The sequence below is a fragment of the Paramisgurnus dabryanus genome, chromosome 2 (assembly GCF_030506205.2).
Source record: "Paramisgurnus dabryanus chromosome 2, PD_genome_1.1, whole genome shotgun sequence".
NCBI classification, from domain to species: Eukaryota; Metazoa; Chordata; class Actinopteri; order Cypriniformes; family Cobitidae; genus Paramisgurnus; species Paramisgurnus dabryanus.
The window spans coordinates 41,250,551-41,268,785 of NC_133338.1; the positions used below are offsets into that span (position 1 = coordinate 41,250,551).

The window sequence follows — 18,235 nt, forward strand, 5'->3', positions numbered from 1 at the left end:
TTTGTTATGAATATAATGTAAAAGATATATAAAATATTTTTTTGCATTAAAGAGGGAAAAAACACAAACTATTTTTTTTAAAAAGAAGAGTCTGTTTGATGAATTTTTGCCACAAAATGTACCTTAGAGTGGTTTCGCAAATGTTGCATTTTGGCCACACGATGGCAGTGGCACATTATTTTTAGAATGAGTCACGTGACAGAAACCGAACGGGATGCTGGCTTCAGTTTCCAGAAAATGAAAGTAAAGCTAGCTTGGTGCTCTTAAACAAATGTTTCCGTCTGTCTTGATGACACATAAGGAAGTAGGTTACCTACTTGTCACAAAAAGTGGGAACAAAGTCTACGTAGCAGCTACTTTTCAACATGTCACATTTAAATGGTATGTTTTTACTCTTTATGTTCAATGCCAGGTTTTTCAGGATTTGTTGTATATCAATATATTGAATGCTATATAAGTGAGACTCTCAACGAGCTTTGACTCGTTGTTGATAGGAAAACACCCGGTTGTGGTTATAGTTATCTTTTGCATTTCTTATCAATCTGTTAAATGGTTAAAACTGTGTCAAGACAATGTGTGTATTTAATAGAGATTTCAATTAAATGTATCCTGTTCATCTTAAAAAACAACAACTTTACAATAAAATATTGTTCCCACAGGCAATAGAAATATCAAAAGGGAAAAAGATTATGCTGGAAAGAAACTCAAGACACTTCCCAATGAGCTGCTCCAAAGGGGTCAAGATGTACTCAAGGTGGATCTACAACGAAACAGGCTCAAACATGTCATTGGTATCTCTCACCTGTCAAACCTGACCGAACTTAACCTGTCTAGGAATGAGATTACTGAATTTCCCATGGACATAACTAAGTTATGCCATTTGGAGAGACTTTACTTGAATCAAAACAATATAAAAACCATTCCAGAAAATGTTCTCCCATTTCTGGAGAAACTTCAGTTTCTGAAATTGAGCACTAATCGGCTTGTAAAACTCCCTAAAGACATCAACAAGTGCCGAAATCTCTACTACCTTAACCTGTCTCACAATAACCTGACAGATCTGGAACCCCTCGTGGGACTTCATTTCTTAAGAGAGCTCTATGTTGAGGGGAACCGGTTGACCGAGCTACCGTGTTCGCTCTTTGAAAAAAACAGCTTGACTCAGTTCAAAGCTAATAGAAACCCTCTCAGAAAACCCCCTGAGGAGGTCTGTGCTGGGGGATTGAAAGATATCCAGAGTTACTTTTCAATGCTAGATGCCAACTCCCCGAGTGTTTACACTGTAAAGACCATGTTTCTGGGGACCACCATGGCAGGAAAATCCACTCTGTGCCGCAGCCTAAAGCAAGGACATCCAGTAAATGTGGCTGAGGCTGATCGTACTGTAGGGATTGAAATAAGTGAAGTTGACAGTGATGGTGTTCGGTTCTTTTTTTGGGACTTTGCCGGACAAGAAGAGTACTACATCACTCATCATGTATTCATAACAGCTCAAGCGTTTGTCATACTCACCATCGATCTTGCCAGGTATGTAGTGAATACTTGCATTTTTTTAAAGGCAGTTCAACATCAGGGATGTTTTGTGTTGCCTGATCACCGTATAGTAGACATTGCATGTGCAATACCCACTAAATTCACTAGACCAGTGGTTTCCAACATATGTTTACATTAGCTTGGCTTCTTTTATTTATGTTAACATTTTCAACAATAATAAAAAAACAAGTTAAATAAAATAAAATCAAGTTCTGAATACACTAAAAAGTAGTACTGTTTTATGTATTGTGGTAGCCCTTGCTCACAAAACTTTGGAGACCCCTCCACTTGACTATTAAAAAATCTTTTGGGCATTTGGTAAAGTGGAATATATTCCTGTTTGTGGTGTATTTGCAAAGGCAATCACTATTAGTATTGGTCATACTTAGGATTAGAGGTTAAAAAATATATGCACACAGACACAAGTGATTCCTTAAAACATATAGGGGCTTCCCAGACTTCCCAGGCTTCCCGATTAATTTAGAACTAGGCCTTAGTTATATTAAAATATTTAAGTAGTTTTTACAAACATACCTTATAAAAACAATACCGGTGTGCAACTTGAGATAAAAATGGCACAGATATACACTCACCTAAAGGATTATGAGGAACACCAATTTCTCATTAATGCATTTATCTAATCAACCAATCACATTGCAGTTGCTTCAATGCATTTAGTGTTGTAGTCCTGGTCAAGACAATCTGCTGAACTTCAAACTGAATGTCAGAATGGGAAAGAAAGGTGATTTAAGCAATTTTTGAGCGTGGCATGGTTGTTGGTGCCAGATGGGCACTCTTTACAACAGAGGTATGCAACAAAGCATTTGTGAAGCCACAGCACGCACAATTTTGAGGCGGATGGGCTACAACAGCAGAAGAACCCCCCGGGTACCACTCATCTCCACTACAAATAGGAAAAAGAGGCCACAATTTGCACGAGCTTACCAAAACTGGACCGTTGAAGACTGGAAAAATGTTGCCTGGTCTGATGAGTCTCGATTTCTGTTGAGACATTCAGATGGTAGAGTCAGAATTTGGCATAAACAGAATGAGAACATGGATCCATCAGGCCTTGTTACCACTGTGCAGGCTGGTAGTGGTGGTGTAATTGTGTGGGGGAATTTTTCTTGGCACACTTTAGGTCCCTTAGTGCCAATTGGGCATCGTTTAAATGCCACGGCCTACCTGAGCATTGTTTCTGACCATGGCCATCCCTTTATGACCACCATGTACCCATCCTCTGGTGGCTACTTCCAGCAGGATAATGCACAATGTCACAAAGCTTGAATCATTTTAAATTGGTTTCTGGAACATGACAATGAGTTCACTGTACTAAAGTGGCCCCCACAGTAACCAAATCTCAACCCAATAGAGCATCTTTGGGATGTGGTGGAACGGGAGCTTCGTGCACTGGATGTGCATCCCACAAATCTCCAACAACTGCAAGATGCTATCCTATCAATATGGGCCAGCATTTCTAAAGAATGCTTTCAGTACCTTGCTGAATCAATGCCACATAGAATTATGGCAGTTCTGAAGGCGAAAGGGGGTCAAACACATTATTAGTATGGTGTTCCTAATAATCCTTTAGGTGAGTGTATGTTAATGCAATATGTAAGTGCAAGACATTTTCAAATTAAGGTACCTAAAACATGCAATTTAGTTTGGAACTAATGTAAGATAACTAGGGTTCTCCTAGTCCCAGATCCAAAATGCACATTTGAGCTGTCTTTATTTAAAGCAACACTATGTAGTTTTTTAACCTTTAAATAATGTCTCTAAAATTATTTCAGTGATAGAACAACTTTTAACTGGACAAATTGTACTGTTGCTGCAACCTGAGCAACCTCCTAGCTGCTACAAGCACACTCTGAAAGTGGCGGTGGAGGGTAGAGCACACAGCCCCGCCCCTCCCCCTGCCTGCAGAAGAGTGTCTGATACCAGGCACTGTTGCGCTTTTCAACCACACGGGGGAGCTGTAAGTCATTTTTACATGGAAACTACATAGTGTTGCTTTAAAAACATCTTGCACTGACATATCGGAATATATATCAGTGCCATTGATTTGTCTCAAGATGCACACCAGTAATGTTGTTTTTTTGTAAGCCATGTTTGTAAAAACTGCTTAAATGTCCTAATATAACTAAGTCTAGGATAAAACCTATCCGGTATACCGCCTCATATGGATTAACCGTTAAACTTTATCTTTTCGATTATCTGCTTGAAAAACAAATAAACAGGCAATAAATCCTGTACAAGATCACACATTTTCATTTTGTTATATTTAATGCTGATATTTGTGTTACAGTTACCAAATTGAGAATTCCAAGTCTTTCAATGAAAAAGTAGGCTTTTGGATCAAAAACATTCAGCTTAAGATACCAGAGTCAGTGGTCCTGCTTGTAGGAACACATGTTGACCAGTGCACCGATGAAACTGAAGTAAAAGAAAAGAAAAAAGAGATCGAGGAGAAGGTGACTAAAATGCTTGAAATGCACAAGTCTAATTTAGATCAACAGAGAGAGAACCTCCAGAATATGGAAAACCCATCACTGTACTCTGACCAGATTAACCAGATCCAAAGACTGACCGAGTACAAACTAAAGGTAATCTGGTTTTGCATTAACTGTTACATAAAACATACATCCAAGACTACATGCAAATATGACCCACTTATCTCCATTTGTTATCAGGTTCTTGACCTTGTACCGATAGATTGCACAAAACCTGAGGACATTGAAAAGTTGCATGCTCACATCAGAGAAAAAGTCTTGAACAAAGATACATTCCCTAATATGGAACAGACATTACCTAGATGCTACCATGAGGTGGAAAATGACATTCAAGAATTTCTCAAAAATGGTGACATTCCCGAGCATGGTCTGTATATTTATGTATTTCCTTTTAAGTTATACAGTGTGTACCATAAGTTGTTTATTACATTTGGTATTTGCACCTATTAATAGGTATTGTTAATCAAGATGACCTTTTGGATGAACTAAAGAACAGACATGACACATTGGACCATGACAAATTAAAGTTAATCCTTCAGTATCTTCACCGGATCGGGGTCATTATGTGGTACAGGGAAATCACAGAACTGAAAGATTGTTTGTTTGTAAAACCATCCTTCCTCATCACGTTGTTCAAGGTTCGTACAGTACAATGCAATTACAGAATGACCTCTAAAACCTTCAGTGCATTTATAATTAACCCTTGTGCATTGTTCAAATTTACTACCTTTCGTGTTGTTAGTGGACGAAAACATCCACTAAATTCAACGGCTATAAAAATTTATCAGATGAATATTTTTTCCAATTTTTTTTACATAAATCTGTTAATCAACCTCAGTACTGATCAAAACTACCAAATCTTCACAAAAATTCTATGATTTTAACTCTTTAGTTGCCAAGTTTATAAGTGGTGTCACTGATTTGGGGAAAAAACACACAAAAATCACAGATTTTCAATATTAAAAGTGATTGTAAACTGGACTTTTTTAAACCTTTTTCAAAGTCTTGGGCATGCCAAAGATTGGTAAAAACATTGGCTTTGAAGCATTTTTAGTTTTTGTGTAGCATCAGTTTTTATTTTTTTCTCCCTCATTTATTGTTAGTGGCTGTTTTTGCCCCATTGACTTCCATTATAACCACATTTTTTGATTGCAGAGCTATGAAACCTTTTTATCATGCATTTTTGAATGTTGGTGTTTTTTCCTTTTGCTAAGAGGTCAAATTAGTCATTTTTACTGTTGATCACCATCTGGCACAATTAACCCTTTAGTAGCCCTGTGCAAAAACAAAGCTTAATTTCTGACTTGTACATTGTGTTTTATGGAGTATAACTACATAATAAAAGCATATTTGCGTGTGTGTGTGTGTGTGTGCGTGCGTGCGTGCGTGCGTGCGTGCGTGCGTGTGTGTGCGTGCGTATGTGTGTGTGTGTATGTGCATGAATAAAAGATATTCTGTAAAAATCTTCTCTGCATTAGACATTAGATTTATGAACATCATTATTATGAACACATAAGTGTTTAGTCATTCCAACAGGACTTGCAGCATATCACTTGGTGGTGCTCTCTGCAAGTTTGTCTGGAGGGACAGCAACTCATGCACGAGGGAGCTAAAAAGCTGTTTAGGAGAAGGCTTTCCTAGAAGACCTGGGAAAATCTCTGCAGCAATATTGAGGAGAGAGCATCACCCTCGCACACCACTTGCTACTGCACTGGTGAGAGAGATTCAGTCTCCTGCAGCTGTCTCTCTAGACACAAATCCACAGACACCAGCAGGAACCAGCAGCTCAGGAGTGAAGAGGGGAACATGCAATTGGTGCAAAGAACAAACATGTCAGCACTTGCATCTGTTGTGGTGGACACACTTGCAGAGAGCACCAAGTGATACGCTGCAAGTCCTGCTGGAAATACTGAACACACACACCTGCACACATACACACTAAAAGTTAGTTTGATTGTTTAGTTCTCCATCCATCCTCTACTCTTGCTTCATTGTTCAATTTATTTGAAGTTGTTTTTGTGTTCATAATAAATGATGTTCATAAATCCGATGCAGAGAAGATTTTTACAGAATTTTTTTTTTACACACACACACACACACACACGCACGCACGCACGCACGCACGCACGCACGCACACACGCACACACACACACACAAATATGCTTTTATTATGGAGTTATACTCCATAAAACACAATGTACAAGTCAGAAATTAAGCTTTGTTTTTGCACAGGGCTACTAAAGGGTTAATAGTACCACATGGTGATAAACTGTAAAAATTACAAATTTGACCTCTTAGCAAAAGGAAAAAACACCAACATTCAAAAATGCATGATAAAAAGGTGTCATAGCTCTGAAATCAAAAAATGTGGTTATAATGGAAGTCAATGGGGCAAAAACAGCCACTAACAATAAATGAGGGAGAAAAAAATAAAAACTGATGCTACACAAAAACTAAAAATGTTTCAAAGCCAATGTTTTTACCGATCTTATTCATGTCCAAGACTGTAAAAAAGGTAAACAAAAATCCAGTTTACAATCACTTTTTATATTGAAAATCGGTCATTTTGTGTTTGTTTTTTCTCCAAATCAGTGACACACCTTATAAACTTGACAATTAAAGGGTTAAAATCGTGGATTTTTTTGTGAAGATTTGGTAGTTTTGATCAGTACTGAGGTTGATTAACAGATTTATGAAAAAAAATTGGAAAAAATATTCATCTGATGAATTTTTACAGCCGTTGAATTTAGTGGATGTTTTCATCCACTAACAACACGAAAGGGTAGTAAATTTGCCCACGGTATATCGTTGAGTTTTTAAAAAATTTCAAAGCATTTTCTTAAAATATATGTAAATAAGATTTGTCACCAAAAATCATTCAATTTGAAAAAAAAAAAACGAGAAAAAGTTGTGGCCAAATTAAGAGTAAAAAACCCCTCTAGTGGATGAAAACATCCCCAACAACACATAAGGGTTAAAGTATTACACATGTAACATTTTCTTATCTCTTAATAGGCAATTGTGAGACATGATCTGGACAAGGTACTAGATGGTATTTCCCCAGCAATGCTGAAGTCAGAAAATGCACTTCAGAAATACAAGGAAAGATGGATCAAGGACTATAAAGACAGAGCAACATTAAGCAAAGTGGCCATTAGGATCCTGGTGCGCACTGAGATTCAGAAGTTAGACATTAGCAATAAAGAAATAATTAAGGATGTGGTTGGATGCCAAAAGTCAACAGGACATGTCCTTTTACTATTGGAACATTTCGATGTTTGTTTGTTATCCAGAAATAGCAGTACACTCAATCCAAATGCAAATGAATTTGAACCAAAGAAACAATGGGTGGCCTCAAGCCCAATTATATATGAACCAGAAGCTTGTCTGTTTCCAAGTTACCTGACAGACAATAGGCAGGTAGAAAAAATGTGGGGAACAGACAGTACAGAGGACCTAAACATCCATGTTTACTTCCTACCTGAAATACCAGATGGTTTCTTCCACAGGTAAATATAAGCCTTGAAGACAAAAGATGCATTATATTTTATGGAAACACGCCTAAAACTCACATACTGTAACTGATTGATTTGCATGAAAAAGCTAATGCAGACTGATTGAAAAGTAATATTTAGGGCAATGGCTTTGAAGTCTATGACATGTAACACTTAAGCTTGCTTTACAGACTTGTCATCAGGTTATGTTCCTGGTTTTCTCCATACTGGATGGGAAAAGACCAGTGTTTGCTTTCCTCTTGCAATAAACGTGTTCTGCTCAGAGAACATCGCGATGAATCAAGTGATCAGTTCATTGAGATACGTGGCAAAGATATTTATAGTAAGTCTTGCTTTTCTTATCGTAGTACATCTTAGAATCGTATGTTTTAAGAAAATATTAAAACAAACAGCAATTCCTAAAAAATGTGACCCTGCTTAAAATCTTGTAACCAAATAATGAGATTATGAGCATCAAAGTTTGATTCCACTTCAGTGGCGGCCCGTGACTTCTTTTTTCGAGGGCGCATGATGCGAGGTTCGCCACAACATGCATGTAGCCCGTCATGTGTGTGGTTTGTCATTTCAAAATATGTGTTTGCCGCGTCGAGTGAACCTACGTGCATCACGTGTCTTGTCAAAATAAGTGCCTGCTACAGACGCATGTAAAGGGGTTTATGATAAAAGATTCACGCTCGCGTTTGCCAGATACTCGTATAATCTCGTCTTTTGTGAACCTGAGCGTCTCTTTTATCATAAACGGTTTTGATGCATGTCCAGCAGGCACTTATTTTGACAAAACACGTGATGCACATGGTTCACATGACGCAACAAACACATATTTTGAAAACACGAGCAACACACATGACACTCCGAACACATATTTTGAATTTGTGTTCCTCGGAAGAGCTGTCATGAGCCAAAACTGTTCAAACTTTCCATTCAGTTAATGTTATATTTTTACAGAATGATTTTTGTAGGATGATTTTATGTAGAAACAGTGAATTACAAAAAAGCCTTTAGCTGGACTTTTACATCAAGGATGCACAAGCATAGTTGGTTATATAGTACAATAAGGTAAATATAATAAGATGTTGTGCTTCTGTTGTTATCATTCGAAAACAGCACTTGTATTTTGTTGTTTTATTTGCATCTCATTGTGAAATTAATTCTCTTTATTCATTTCCTATTGTTGTTCCAATTTCAGAAGAAATTCAGAAAGTATGGGAAGTGATTAGAAGGATCATGCAACGACTGGACAAGCTCACTGAACAGTGGCAAGGGCTGTGCTTGAAAGTCCACAGTCCCTGTAGGGATCCTAGCTGTGATGACTTCTTTGAATGGAATGACTGGAATGAATGGTTAGATGAATCTGGTACAAACAAATATAATGAGTAAGTTGTCATTTGAATTCTGCTTTTCAGGTGTTCATACTGTAACAGAGTCCATAGCAGAGACTATGCTTTTTAATATACATGGTATCTTATATTATTTGTTTCCATATTAAAATAAAATCATCAAACAAACTAATGTGACTGAATACTGTGTTTGCCTTATAGGGGACTAGAGAAGAAACAGACTTGCCGTAATGGACACTGTCGAAATACGGAGTTGCTGTTCCCTAGAAGTAAATGCATTTATTTACAATGCAATACAACAATGCACACTTATGTTTCTGCCTTTTATAATTTACAAATAAATTTTTTCTGCAGCCCCTGAAGTCACTGAAAAGAGAACAAATGGCGACTCCGACTTTGAATGAACACCGAAACAAAAAAAGATTTTGATTCACTTCATTTCTGTGATTTGATTCACTTAAACTGTATAGACACTATAAAATTGTAATGTTTTCCATGCTATAAGTTAAACATGTTGAAATACTGTTAGATAAGTATCTTAAATTGTAGTTAATTTATGTCATTTATTTGCACTGTAATGTAGTTTACAATGGAAGTACAATATAAAAATGTGGGAGTGTTTGTGGGATAATTCACAGGTTTACTATTGGAAAATTGCTCAGTGGTTACGATGTCTGGTAGCTACATATTTTAGCCGCTAGGTGGTGATCTTTATTTATTACACTTCACATACCGTTTCAAAGGCTTTTAGGAAGCTACATGCTGTTGATCTCTTTGGTTATATAAAAATTGTCCCAGTAAAGTTATCCAGATACCAGTGTGCATGGCGCTTTGTCATTTTTCCAATCCTTTTAATTTATAAAATATATATATATATATATATATATATATATATATATATATATATATATATATACTATACTATTTATCTTTTACAATAAATCACAGCAGATCAATGATTTAATATAAAACTTGAATAGGTTCATGTTTGATCATGTTTATCATCAATACTTTAACGATGCTTGTAATGACCGTTTTAATATTTTGGTTAAAATGGTTTCCAAAATAGATCTTTGTTGTCTAAAAATGTACATCTATACAGAAATACCCTCAGAAATAAAGTTACAAAAGCTGTCACTAAGATGATCCCATTAAAAAAACTTTTTAGCCTACCTAAAGAGTACATAATAGTACCTCAGAATTACATTGGTACCAAATGTATACATCTCTGTACCCAAATCTTGCATACTGCATTGGGACTTTTATAAATGGTATCATCCCAGTGAGAGCTTTTATACAATGTTCTCTGATAAAATATGCAGTGTTTAATGCCATCCGGTTAATATTTAGAAAGTAAATAGCAAGCACATGCCTCCACAATAATTGTTAGTCAAAATTTTAACTTTAACAAAACTGTGTTAGTTGAGGGTGACTTGTACAGTTAACTATTACCCTACTACAGTATTTGGCAGACGAGTTTTACACTGCGAGATTTACAGTTAATAGATTATTAATATTAACGAAGATTTACGTTCCTTAACAGGGAACATAAATGTGCACTGACCATTATTTCACATACACAGGCACGCGTGGCGCAGTGCGCGCACAGAATAGTTTCTTTTTAGAGTTCGTCAAAGCCACGCGCCCGGCGCGCGAAGCCCGAGCAGGGGATTCATGCAGGGGGCGGGGTTTTCCTCCGGGAGCGTGCGGCCCGAATGGGGGTGGAGGTGCGGTGCACGTGTAGAAAAGGCCGAGCAAGTTCCTTCACCCCCAAATCAGTATCCGAACAGGTGATATCAACATACTACGATACGCTTGTTGGAGCCACGCGAAAGGCACGAGAGCGGAGCTTTACTCTCAAATTACCTACTGCTGTAGCATTGCGCACCACCTCATCTTTTTATTACACATTTACGCGTTTAAGAGATGGAGACAGCTGTCATCGCGACAACCCAACTGACCCAGGAGTCATTTTATCATCAGTTTTCGGAGAACTTTACATCCCATCAGAAACAGGACAGGGAGCGTTGCTCTCCACGCGCAGAACCCAAAGTGCTGAAGAGACAGCGCTCAAGCAGTCCAGAGCTGCTGAGATGCAAGAGGAGACTGACCTTTAACGGACTCAGCTATTCAATTCCTCAGCAGCAGCCCGTGGCTGTGGCCAGGCGAAATGAACGCGAAAGAAACCGAGTCAAGCAAGTCAACATGGGCTTCCAGACGCTTCGCCAGCACGTGCCCAACGGAGCGGCCAACAAAAAGATGAGCAAAGTGGAGACGCTGCGCTCAGCGGTGGAGTACATCCGCGCGCTCCAGCAGCTCCTGGACGAGCACGACGCTGTGTCGGCTGTGTTTCAGTGCGGCGTCCCGTCTCCATCCGCATCCAATGCGTACTCGGCGGGCCCGGAGTCTCCTCATTCAACTTACTCCTCTGATGAGGGCAGTTACGAGCATCTCAGCTCAGAAGAGCAAGAGCTGCTCGACTTCACCACATGGTTCGACAGATATTAACCAGGTATGAACTGTTAGAAAATCATCAGTTTTCATTCAACACGACTTTATTGAGATTACTTACATTTTGACGCATCACTCACGACTGTCATTGTTACTTTTGCAGGTGTTTCATTGACTGGTATACATTGGTGCTGAAAGGACAGCACATGGACAGTGATGCGCACTGGTGCGCTCGAAGAAACCGAGGTTATGGATGAAGCACTGGCCACAAAAATGACATTTTCCAGTCGTGTGCTCGTCAACACATATGCAACACTTGCAACATGTGATAACTGCCTGGATATCTGGGATATCCACGGGCTTGTGTTTGTTCACCCAGTCATCAAATATGCATTCAACAAATTCGATCTGTTAATGCAATAATTTGTAAGCGTGATTAAATGGGCAGTTGTAGTGAGGAAAATAGTCCCATATATGGAGTCTGTTAGGGAATAAACTAACGTTACACTAGGCAGCTCACAGGCAAACTGTATGTCTTAATATTTTTGTGCTAGATGTGCGGAAGTGATTTTGTACTGGTTGAATAACTTTTGTATCAAAGTGTGCACTTGTGTGTTGTTGTACAAACTTGTGTATATGCAATTTTTTATTAAGAGAAACCCTATTTTATGTAAAATAAAGATTTTATTTATTCATATAATTGATTTGTGTATGTCTTTATGTTTTATCGTGGTACAGTGCAGGTCCATAAAGTCTTTCGGTTACACAAATGTACTGCACAGAACTACATCACAAGCAATTATTTTGACTGTACACTGATTTAACCCCCTCAATGGCCATCACTAAATATAATTTATCTTGGTGTCAATTGTTTGACATCATAAAAGAAGGAGCTTGGAGCTTTTGAGTTGTGTCAATGTGGTGGTTTAATTAATGGGAGCCATTTATAACCCCACCGGAGAGTGACAGCCAGCTGTAGAGGGGATGAACAACCTTGGGATACAGTATGTGAACAGTTAATATTTAAGCAAAAAAAAAAAAAGTTTAGGTGCAAAGCAATTTATAAAACCCGTGTGGTGTAACCAATGTGTCCGTCCCAACCTATAGAAGCGGTGAATTACAAGTCAGTAGAAGATTAATGGTTATAAACAAAATGATTTGGAAGACATCCAAATGGGCTTTACAGGTAAAATTTCATACCGGTAACCCACTTGTCTGCTTTTTTTCTTATATATACAGCAGAGTCTTATATGCCATTGTGTTATCAACAGACTTTTTTTAGGCTTTTGAAAATAACATTCAATACTAAACAGGAAAGCATGCTAAAAGCTATTGCTACAAATTACATCCTTCAAAGTGCTTCAACTGTGAGCCAACCAACCACTAGGGTTCTAAGTGCATGAAAATTTGCATTTGCTATTGTGCGTCTGAAGTTTGGATGCGCTGTAAGGCCTTTCGCCATCATCCAATCAGACAGACCCGTGCTGATTTTGAATGGCCTCTGATTTAAGTGACACAAAAGCACTTTTGTGTGAGGGCTACACCATATTCATCACATAGTGCCTTCAACATAAATCTGATTGGATGTCTTGGTTACTTTGATGTTGCTTCAGTGTACAAGTGGCATTGTGATGTCTAACTTCAGTCTGTACAGCCTATTTACAGCATTTATAGCAGGAGGTCCTTTTAATATGTGAAAGAGTAAATTCATAAATTTACCCATCAATAAAAATCCAGCAGAATGAGTGCCTACTTTACAGAGCCTCCTCACACAAAAGGCTGATTTAGGTCCAGTGACAAATAAAGGGGGCAGCGTGTGGGCCTCATTCAGACAAAATTTTAATCTCCGCTCTGGTTTTTTCTATCCAAACTCCATCTCTTTCTTTTTTTGTTCTATTCTACTTTCCTCCCTGCCTTTTTTCAACAGACACGCACCTGATAGTTGTGAAATGTCAGATAGTTGCTGATAAATTGCTTTTAATAAACAAGGAATCAGTAAAGGGCGATGTTATTTGTAAAAGCTGTTTGTTATACAACAGCCTCGATTTTTTACTACAGCACCGTCTAACACTGAGGTAGGTTGATTTGATTAAACGCCTCAAATTGAATTATTTTCTGCGTTTTCTTTAATCTTATAAAAATTGTCTTTTCTCTTTTCTTTCCCCCTCTTTCTCGCTCGGCTCATAATTGTGTGCAGTCAGGTTGATTTACTCTGTCTGGCTCTGCATGCTAAACACTGTCTTAAATTGCCCTGCACCCTCCGCACACACTCCTTCATGCACACACAATAGTCATCCGTCTCGGCTGAGGACCAAGCCTACACCCCCCCAAACTTCATCACACAAACCCAAAACAAGCCGTGTTTTCAGCACTGTACTACCCAGTCTCTGACATTTAAAAAAGTATGTGTGGTGTTTTAAGTTGACGTTTTCATTACGTTGGAAACAATTGTATTATTGATGTTTAAAAACGGAAGATAAGACAGATAAGATTATTTCTGTACTCCTGATTATTAAACAAGCAGTGAATTTGCAAACGTGTGTGTGGCCAGTGAGGACCGTCTGTGTGGTGGTGCTGGCCAGGGGCCTTGTAAGCAAATATGTTCCTCAAGTTCCTATCTCTCAGCCACACTTCCATTGTTGTAAGGTGTCTCATATCTCCATGGCTTCTGCTTGTTTGAGAAGCTGGTCTGATAGAGGCCTGCTTTGTGGGTGGCTTTCTGGATTTATTCAGGCCTCCCAATGTAATCTAAATGATCAACTGGGACGTAGGCTGGGTGCAATAGCAGATTAGATGTTTGTGTTCCCGTGTTTGTTTCCTACTGATCAGCTGTGTTGTCTTACGATGATTGTAATTGAAATGTGTGGTTGTGACCCCATCACTTGGCTTCATTTTGAACTGTCCACTGCCTTTAGTGATGTATGGCTGGTTTTAATAAAACTTAAAAAAATGGCATTAGGGCAAAAGCATTATTTTGAAAGGCCCAAAATGTGAAAGATATGAATGACCGAGAGATATTTCTAAACTAGAAATAATACAGCATTGTGATAGCAGCGTAATAGGTCATGTGTTCGATTCCCAGGAAACACACATACTGATGATGCAAAAGTAAAGTGTACTCTATTCTGCCAAATGCATGCAAAAACGAATTTTTTTTCCTTATAAATGTGCACATAAAATAAATATTATTTGTGTTTTGAAGAGAAATCCCTTCTTTATTAGTTTTAAGGTCCATTTTGCATTTAAATTCACAAAATTACAAAGTATGTTGTCTCCTTTTTTGTGACAAGAATATTGCCCTTATCTAATAAAAAAAAGAGCATAGATATTTTTATGATGGCTGGACTCTGTCATCAGGGGTTTAGGAAATAAACACATGGTTCAATATATTGCTAATAAATACTTTCTCTGAAAAATGTATTACAATTTGCTGGATATGCTTTATTAATTTATGAGAGTTTGTTTATATTTACATTAATGCATTTGCCAGACACTCCAAAGCAACTCACAGTACAGTGCTTACATTTTCTGTAGGACAGGGGTGCTCAATGTGGGGTCCGGGGACCCCTGGTGATCTGCAATCCATAGCCAGGGAGTCAGAAATGATTTGCTATAAAATATAAAATTGTGCTGTATTGTTAAATAACACATTTGGACATAAAGTCTATACAATGGACAATAAAGTATATTAAGTATATTAAATTGTATATTTCTATACAATATAATACCACTAAGCTGTTACTGGATACCTTCCAAAAATGGGCCTAATACCATTTATGTATACATTTGGTAGATGTGAGGTACTAATATGCACTCTTTAAGTACAAAATTGTACCCTTTTAAAGGGTGTTGGATGTTAAATGTCCTTTATGGAATCATGCAGTCGAAAAGTCAAATCTATGACATTGTGAAGCACCTTTATTTTAAGAGTGCTTATTAACCAGACTGATTTCATGGAAAGTCGTGTTATAGTCACAAAAAATGTGATTGATTTATTCGTGTCCATGGCACGAAATTCAGCTTTTTTTCATGCCTTTAGCACAAATTTCTATAAATAGTTTTTCGTGTCGTTGGCACGATTTTCTTTTTTGTGGCATTTTATGTATTGTTTTCTCATTGTTTTTTCCTATTTTCTTATCATTGTCCCTTGGGGTTGGGGTTAGAATAACTTTCTGTTACATTTTTAGTAGGGCTGTCAAAAGATTAATCGTGATTAATCACATCTAAAATAAAAGTTTGTGTTTACATAACATATGTGTGTGTAATGTGTATAATTATTATGTATATATAAATACACACACATTCATGTGTATATTTAAGAAATATTTGCATTTATATACTGTATAAACATTTATATAATTTATATTATATAGAAATATAAACATTTTATATAGAAATATAACCAATTTTTCTTAAATATATACATGACTGTGTGTGTTTTTATATATAAATATTAATTATACACACTACACACACATATGTTATGTAAACACAAACTTTTATTTTAGATGTGATTAATCACGATTAATCTTTTGACAGCCCTATTTTTTAAACATCCTAACCCAAACCCCAACTCCAGGCGAGAATAGTTTAAAAAGCGGAAGAAAAAGATGTAGAAACCAATAGATAAAATTACATCCTAACCCAAATCCAACCACAACCCTAAGCGACACTTATTTAAAAATAGGGAAAAAATTAGAAAATAAATGAATAAATGAATCAAATTTTTCCAGAATATAACACAACTTACCATGAGATCATGTTGTATTAACTCTTATAATTATAAATGGGTCATTGGGACTTTCCCTCCCATGTAAGGGGTCCCTGGCCCCCAACAATTTGTATGAACCCCTGCTCCAGGATGCAAACCTTTGCTCCACCAAGTACAGAAACATTATTTTTACCATCACATGTAATTTGATAAAATTTAATGACACATTTTCTGTGTTTGTCTCTTATGTTTAGTTACCTTAAATCTACTCTAGTTCTTTTGACCACAGGTACAGTTAGTTTGAAGGCAACACAGAGTGACAGCACACACTGATGACCCTCTGCAAAAGGTCATGCAAAAGCTAAAGTGTCACACCAGATTCCATCCCTGCCATAGGCCTGCCCATTATATGCCATTCTGCAGTTTTCCCTCCAGGCCACCATGCTTCACCAGCTGACACATAATGATAAGGTTCTTCTCCTGATAAGCTTTAAAAGATGGATGGCTGTGGTACCCTAATGCGTCAAAATAAGGTTAGGGCATCTTTTTCAACATTAGTCCATATATTAGTATACATCTCTTAGTGTCACATCAGTTTTGGATGGGTACATGAACTCTATAATATCCAAGTTTAATAATTTGCCTGGTGTGCTCGTCTCTCCTTATCACTCTCTGTTTAACAATCTGTATGCTTAGTGTGACACTAGGGCCAGAGAAAAGGCATGGATGTGAGATCTAAACTCATTTATCAAGACCTGATGATAAGATACATGCGCCAAACAGTTTTATGTCAATAACTGAGCAGGTGCTGGAAGTCACGACTATGAAAGGATTTGTTGTAAAATGTTCTTGTGTAAGCTTTGACCCTTTGAGGCATATTTTCGTCGCAGGAAATCCAACAAATTATTACAGTGTGTAAACTATAAAAGTTTTCCAGTAGTGGAAGAGTCATCTTGGGCTCTTCCCGGGATATTACAAAACAGATTCAGTCAAAAATTGCATCTAGTTCAACCAAAATATTATATCTGAATTCCAGATGAGTTCCATGATCCATCTTATTGTGTCTTTCTCAAGAAACTGGTCATGCTTGACCAAACCAATCTGCTTAGCTGATCTGGTCTGGACTCAGGCAGTGCACTATAACCATTGCAAATACAATGTGTTTACATTGGTCCATTTAAAAACCAGCAGTGCACCTCACCAACTAGTGTAAATTCAAGTCTTTCTTCCCAAAGAAAATTATTTACATTTGATGACACCCCCTAAACAAACTCATTGTCAAACCTCCTAATGCAATTACGTGAAGTACGTGCTGTTTACATGTGAATGAAGCACGACACACACAAATCTGCCAATCCAAGTATTTTTGCCACTCGTTTTGCATTTCTTCTCATTCCTCAAGACAACAGGAACTCGGATGCATACCAAAACCAAAGTTTACCTCTTTATTTGCTTTGCAATGTCTGTGTACGGTTCAGTGTATTTTTAAATATTTAACCATGCAGATCTATTCTCTTTTGAACATTCAAATACATCTCTGTGAGGAGCTTTTGTACGCCCGATGCCTCACCCCATGCTTTTCTTATTTGGTGTATTTGTCCATCATCGCAGAAAGCCATAATGGAATTCAGGCTCTAATCACATCTACGCTTTATGCGGTGTTTTTGTACGCTTTCTCTTTCACTCATTATATCAATACTCATCTTCTAGCCTTCCCTAACCGCCCTCTGTGAGTGGAGGAAAGGAATGGGGGGGTTATGGTGGAGGGGACTCTGAATGGGTTCACGAGGGGGGCTGGGGTTTGTCGAAGGGGTCCGAGGACCAAAGGTTTTGGGTTGTCGCTGCCTCTTCAAAAGAGCCAAACGTACCATTAAGTCTTTGTCGGATAGCTCTTGTACTATGCAGATTTTCCCTAATTCTATTCACAGCTCTCTTCTGCTCTAGACATTGAATAAGATTGCTGGTTTGGGACGTTCCCTCTGTCCCCCCAAAAGGTACCAGTTCTAAAACAAATATGCCATTTTTCAACAGAGTCACTATTCATTAGTTAAGCTGGTTGATGTTAATGCTCGCTTAAATGCATCACATATATTTTTCTCCATCCTGTTTTCAAGGTCAACAGAGCACTGTTTCGGGGTTAGCTTTTCTTTTAGTGACCATTCTTTCTCTCTCTT

General features: G+C 37.7%; 2 protein-coding genes across 2 annotated transcripts; both read left to right on the top strand.

Annotated features, from left to right (window-relative positions):
* Window positions 1–223: 223 nt before the first annotated feature.
* LOC135778705 (malignant fibrous histiocytoma-amplified sequence 1) lies at window positions 224–9,716 on the top strand. The gene is made up of 10 exons (XM_065289213.1): window positions 224–381; window positions 660–1,527; window positions 3,842–4,139; window positions 4,227–4,413; window positions 4,500–4,684; window positions 7,063–7,556; window positions 7,733–7,884; window positions 8,749–8,935; window positions 9,101–9,168; window positions 9,254–9,716. Exons 1-10 carry the CDS (start codon window positions 366–368, stop codon window positions 9,301–9,303), a joined length of 2,505 nt encoding a protein of 834 aa, XP_065145285.1. The 5' UTR covers window positions 224–365; the 3' UTR covers window positions 9,304–9,716.
* A 615-nt stretch (window positions 9,717–10,331) lies between these two features.
* On the top strand, window positions 10,332–12,044 carry ascl1b (achaete-scute family bHLH transcription factor 1b). The gene is made up of 2 exons (XM_065289576.1): window positions 10,332–11,411; window positions 11,514–12,044. Exon 1 carries the CDS (start codon window positions 10,826–10,828, stop codon window positions 11,405–11,407), a length of 582 nt encoding a protein of 193 aa, XP_065145648.1. The 5' UTR covers window positions 10,332–10,825; the 3' UTR covers window positions 11,408–11,411; window positions 11,514–12,044.
* Window positions 12,045–18,235: the final 6,191 nt, after the last annotated feature.

Bases quoted from the DNA above. Each gene is read 5' to 3' on its own strand.
- ascl1b (XM_065289576.1), top strand. From the start codon at position 10,826: ATGGAGACAGCTGTCATCGCGACAACCCAACTGACCCAGGAGTCATTT.
- LOC135778705 (XM_065289213.1), top strand. The intron at 4,685-7,062 runs GTTCGTACAGTA...ATCTCTTAATAG, and splicing joins TCCTCATCACGTTGTTCAAG to GCAATTGTGAGACATGATCT. The intron at 8,936-9,100 runs GTAAGTTGTCAT...TTTGCCTTATAG, and splicing joins GGTACAAACAAATATAATGA to GGGACTAGAGAAGAAACAGA.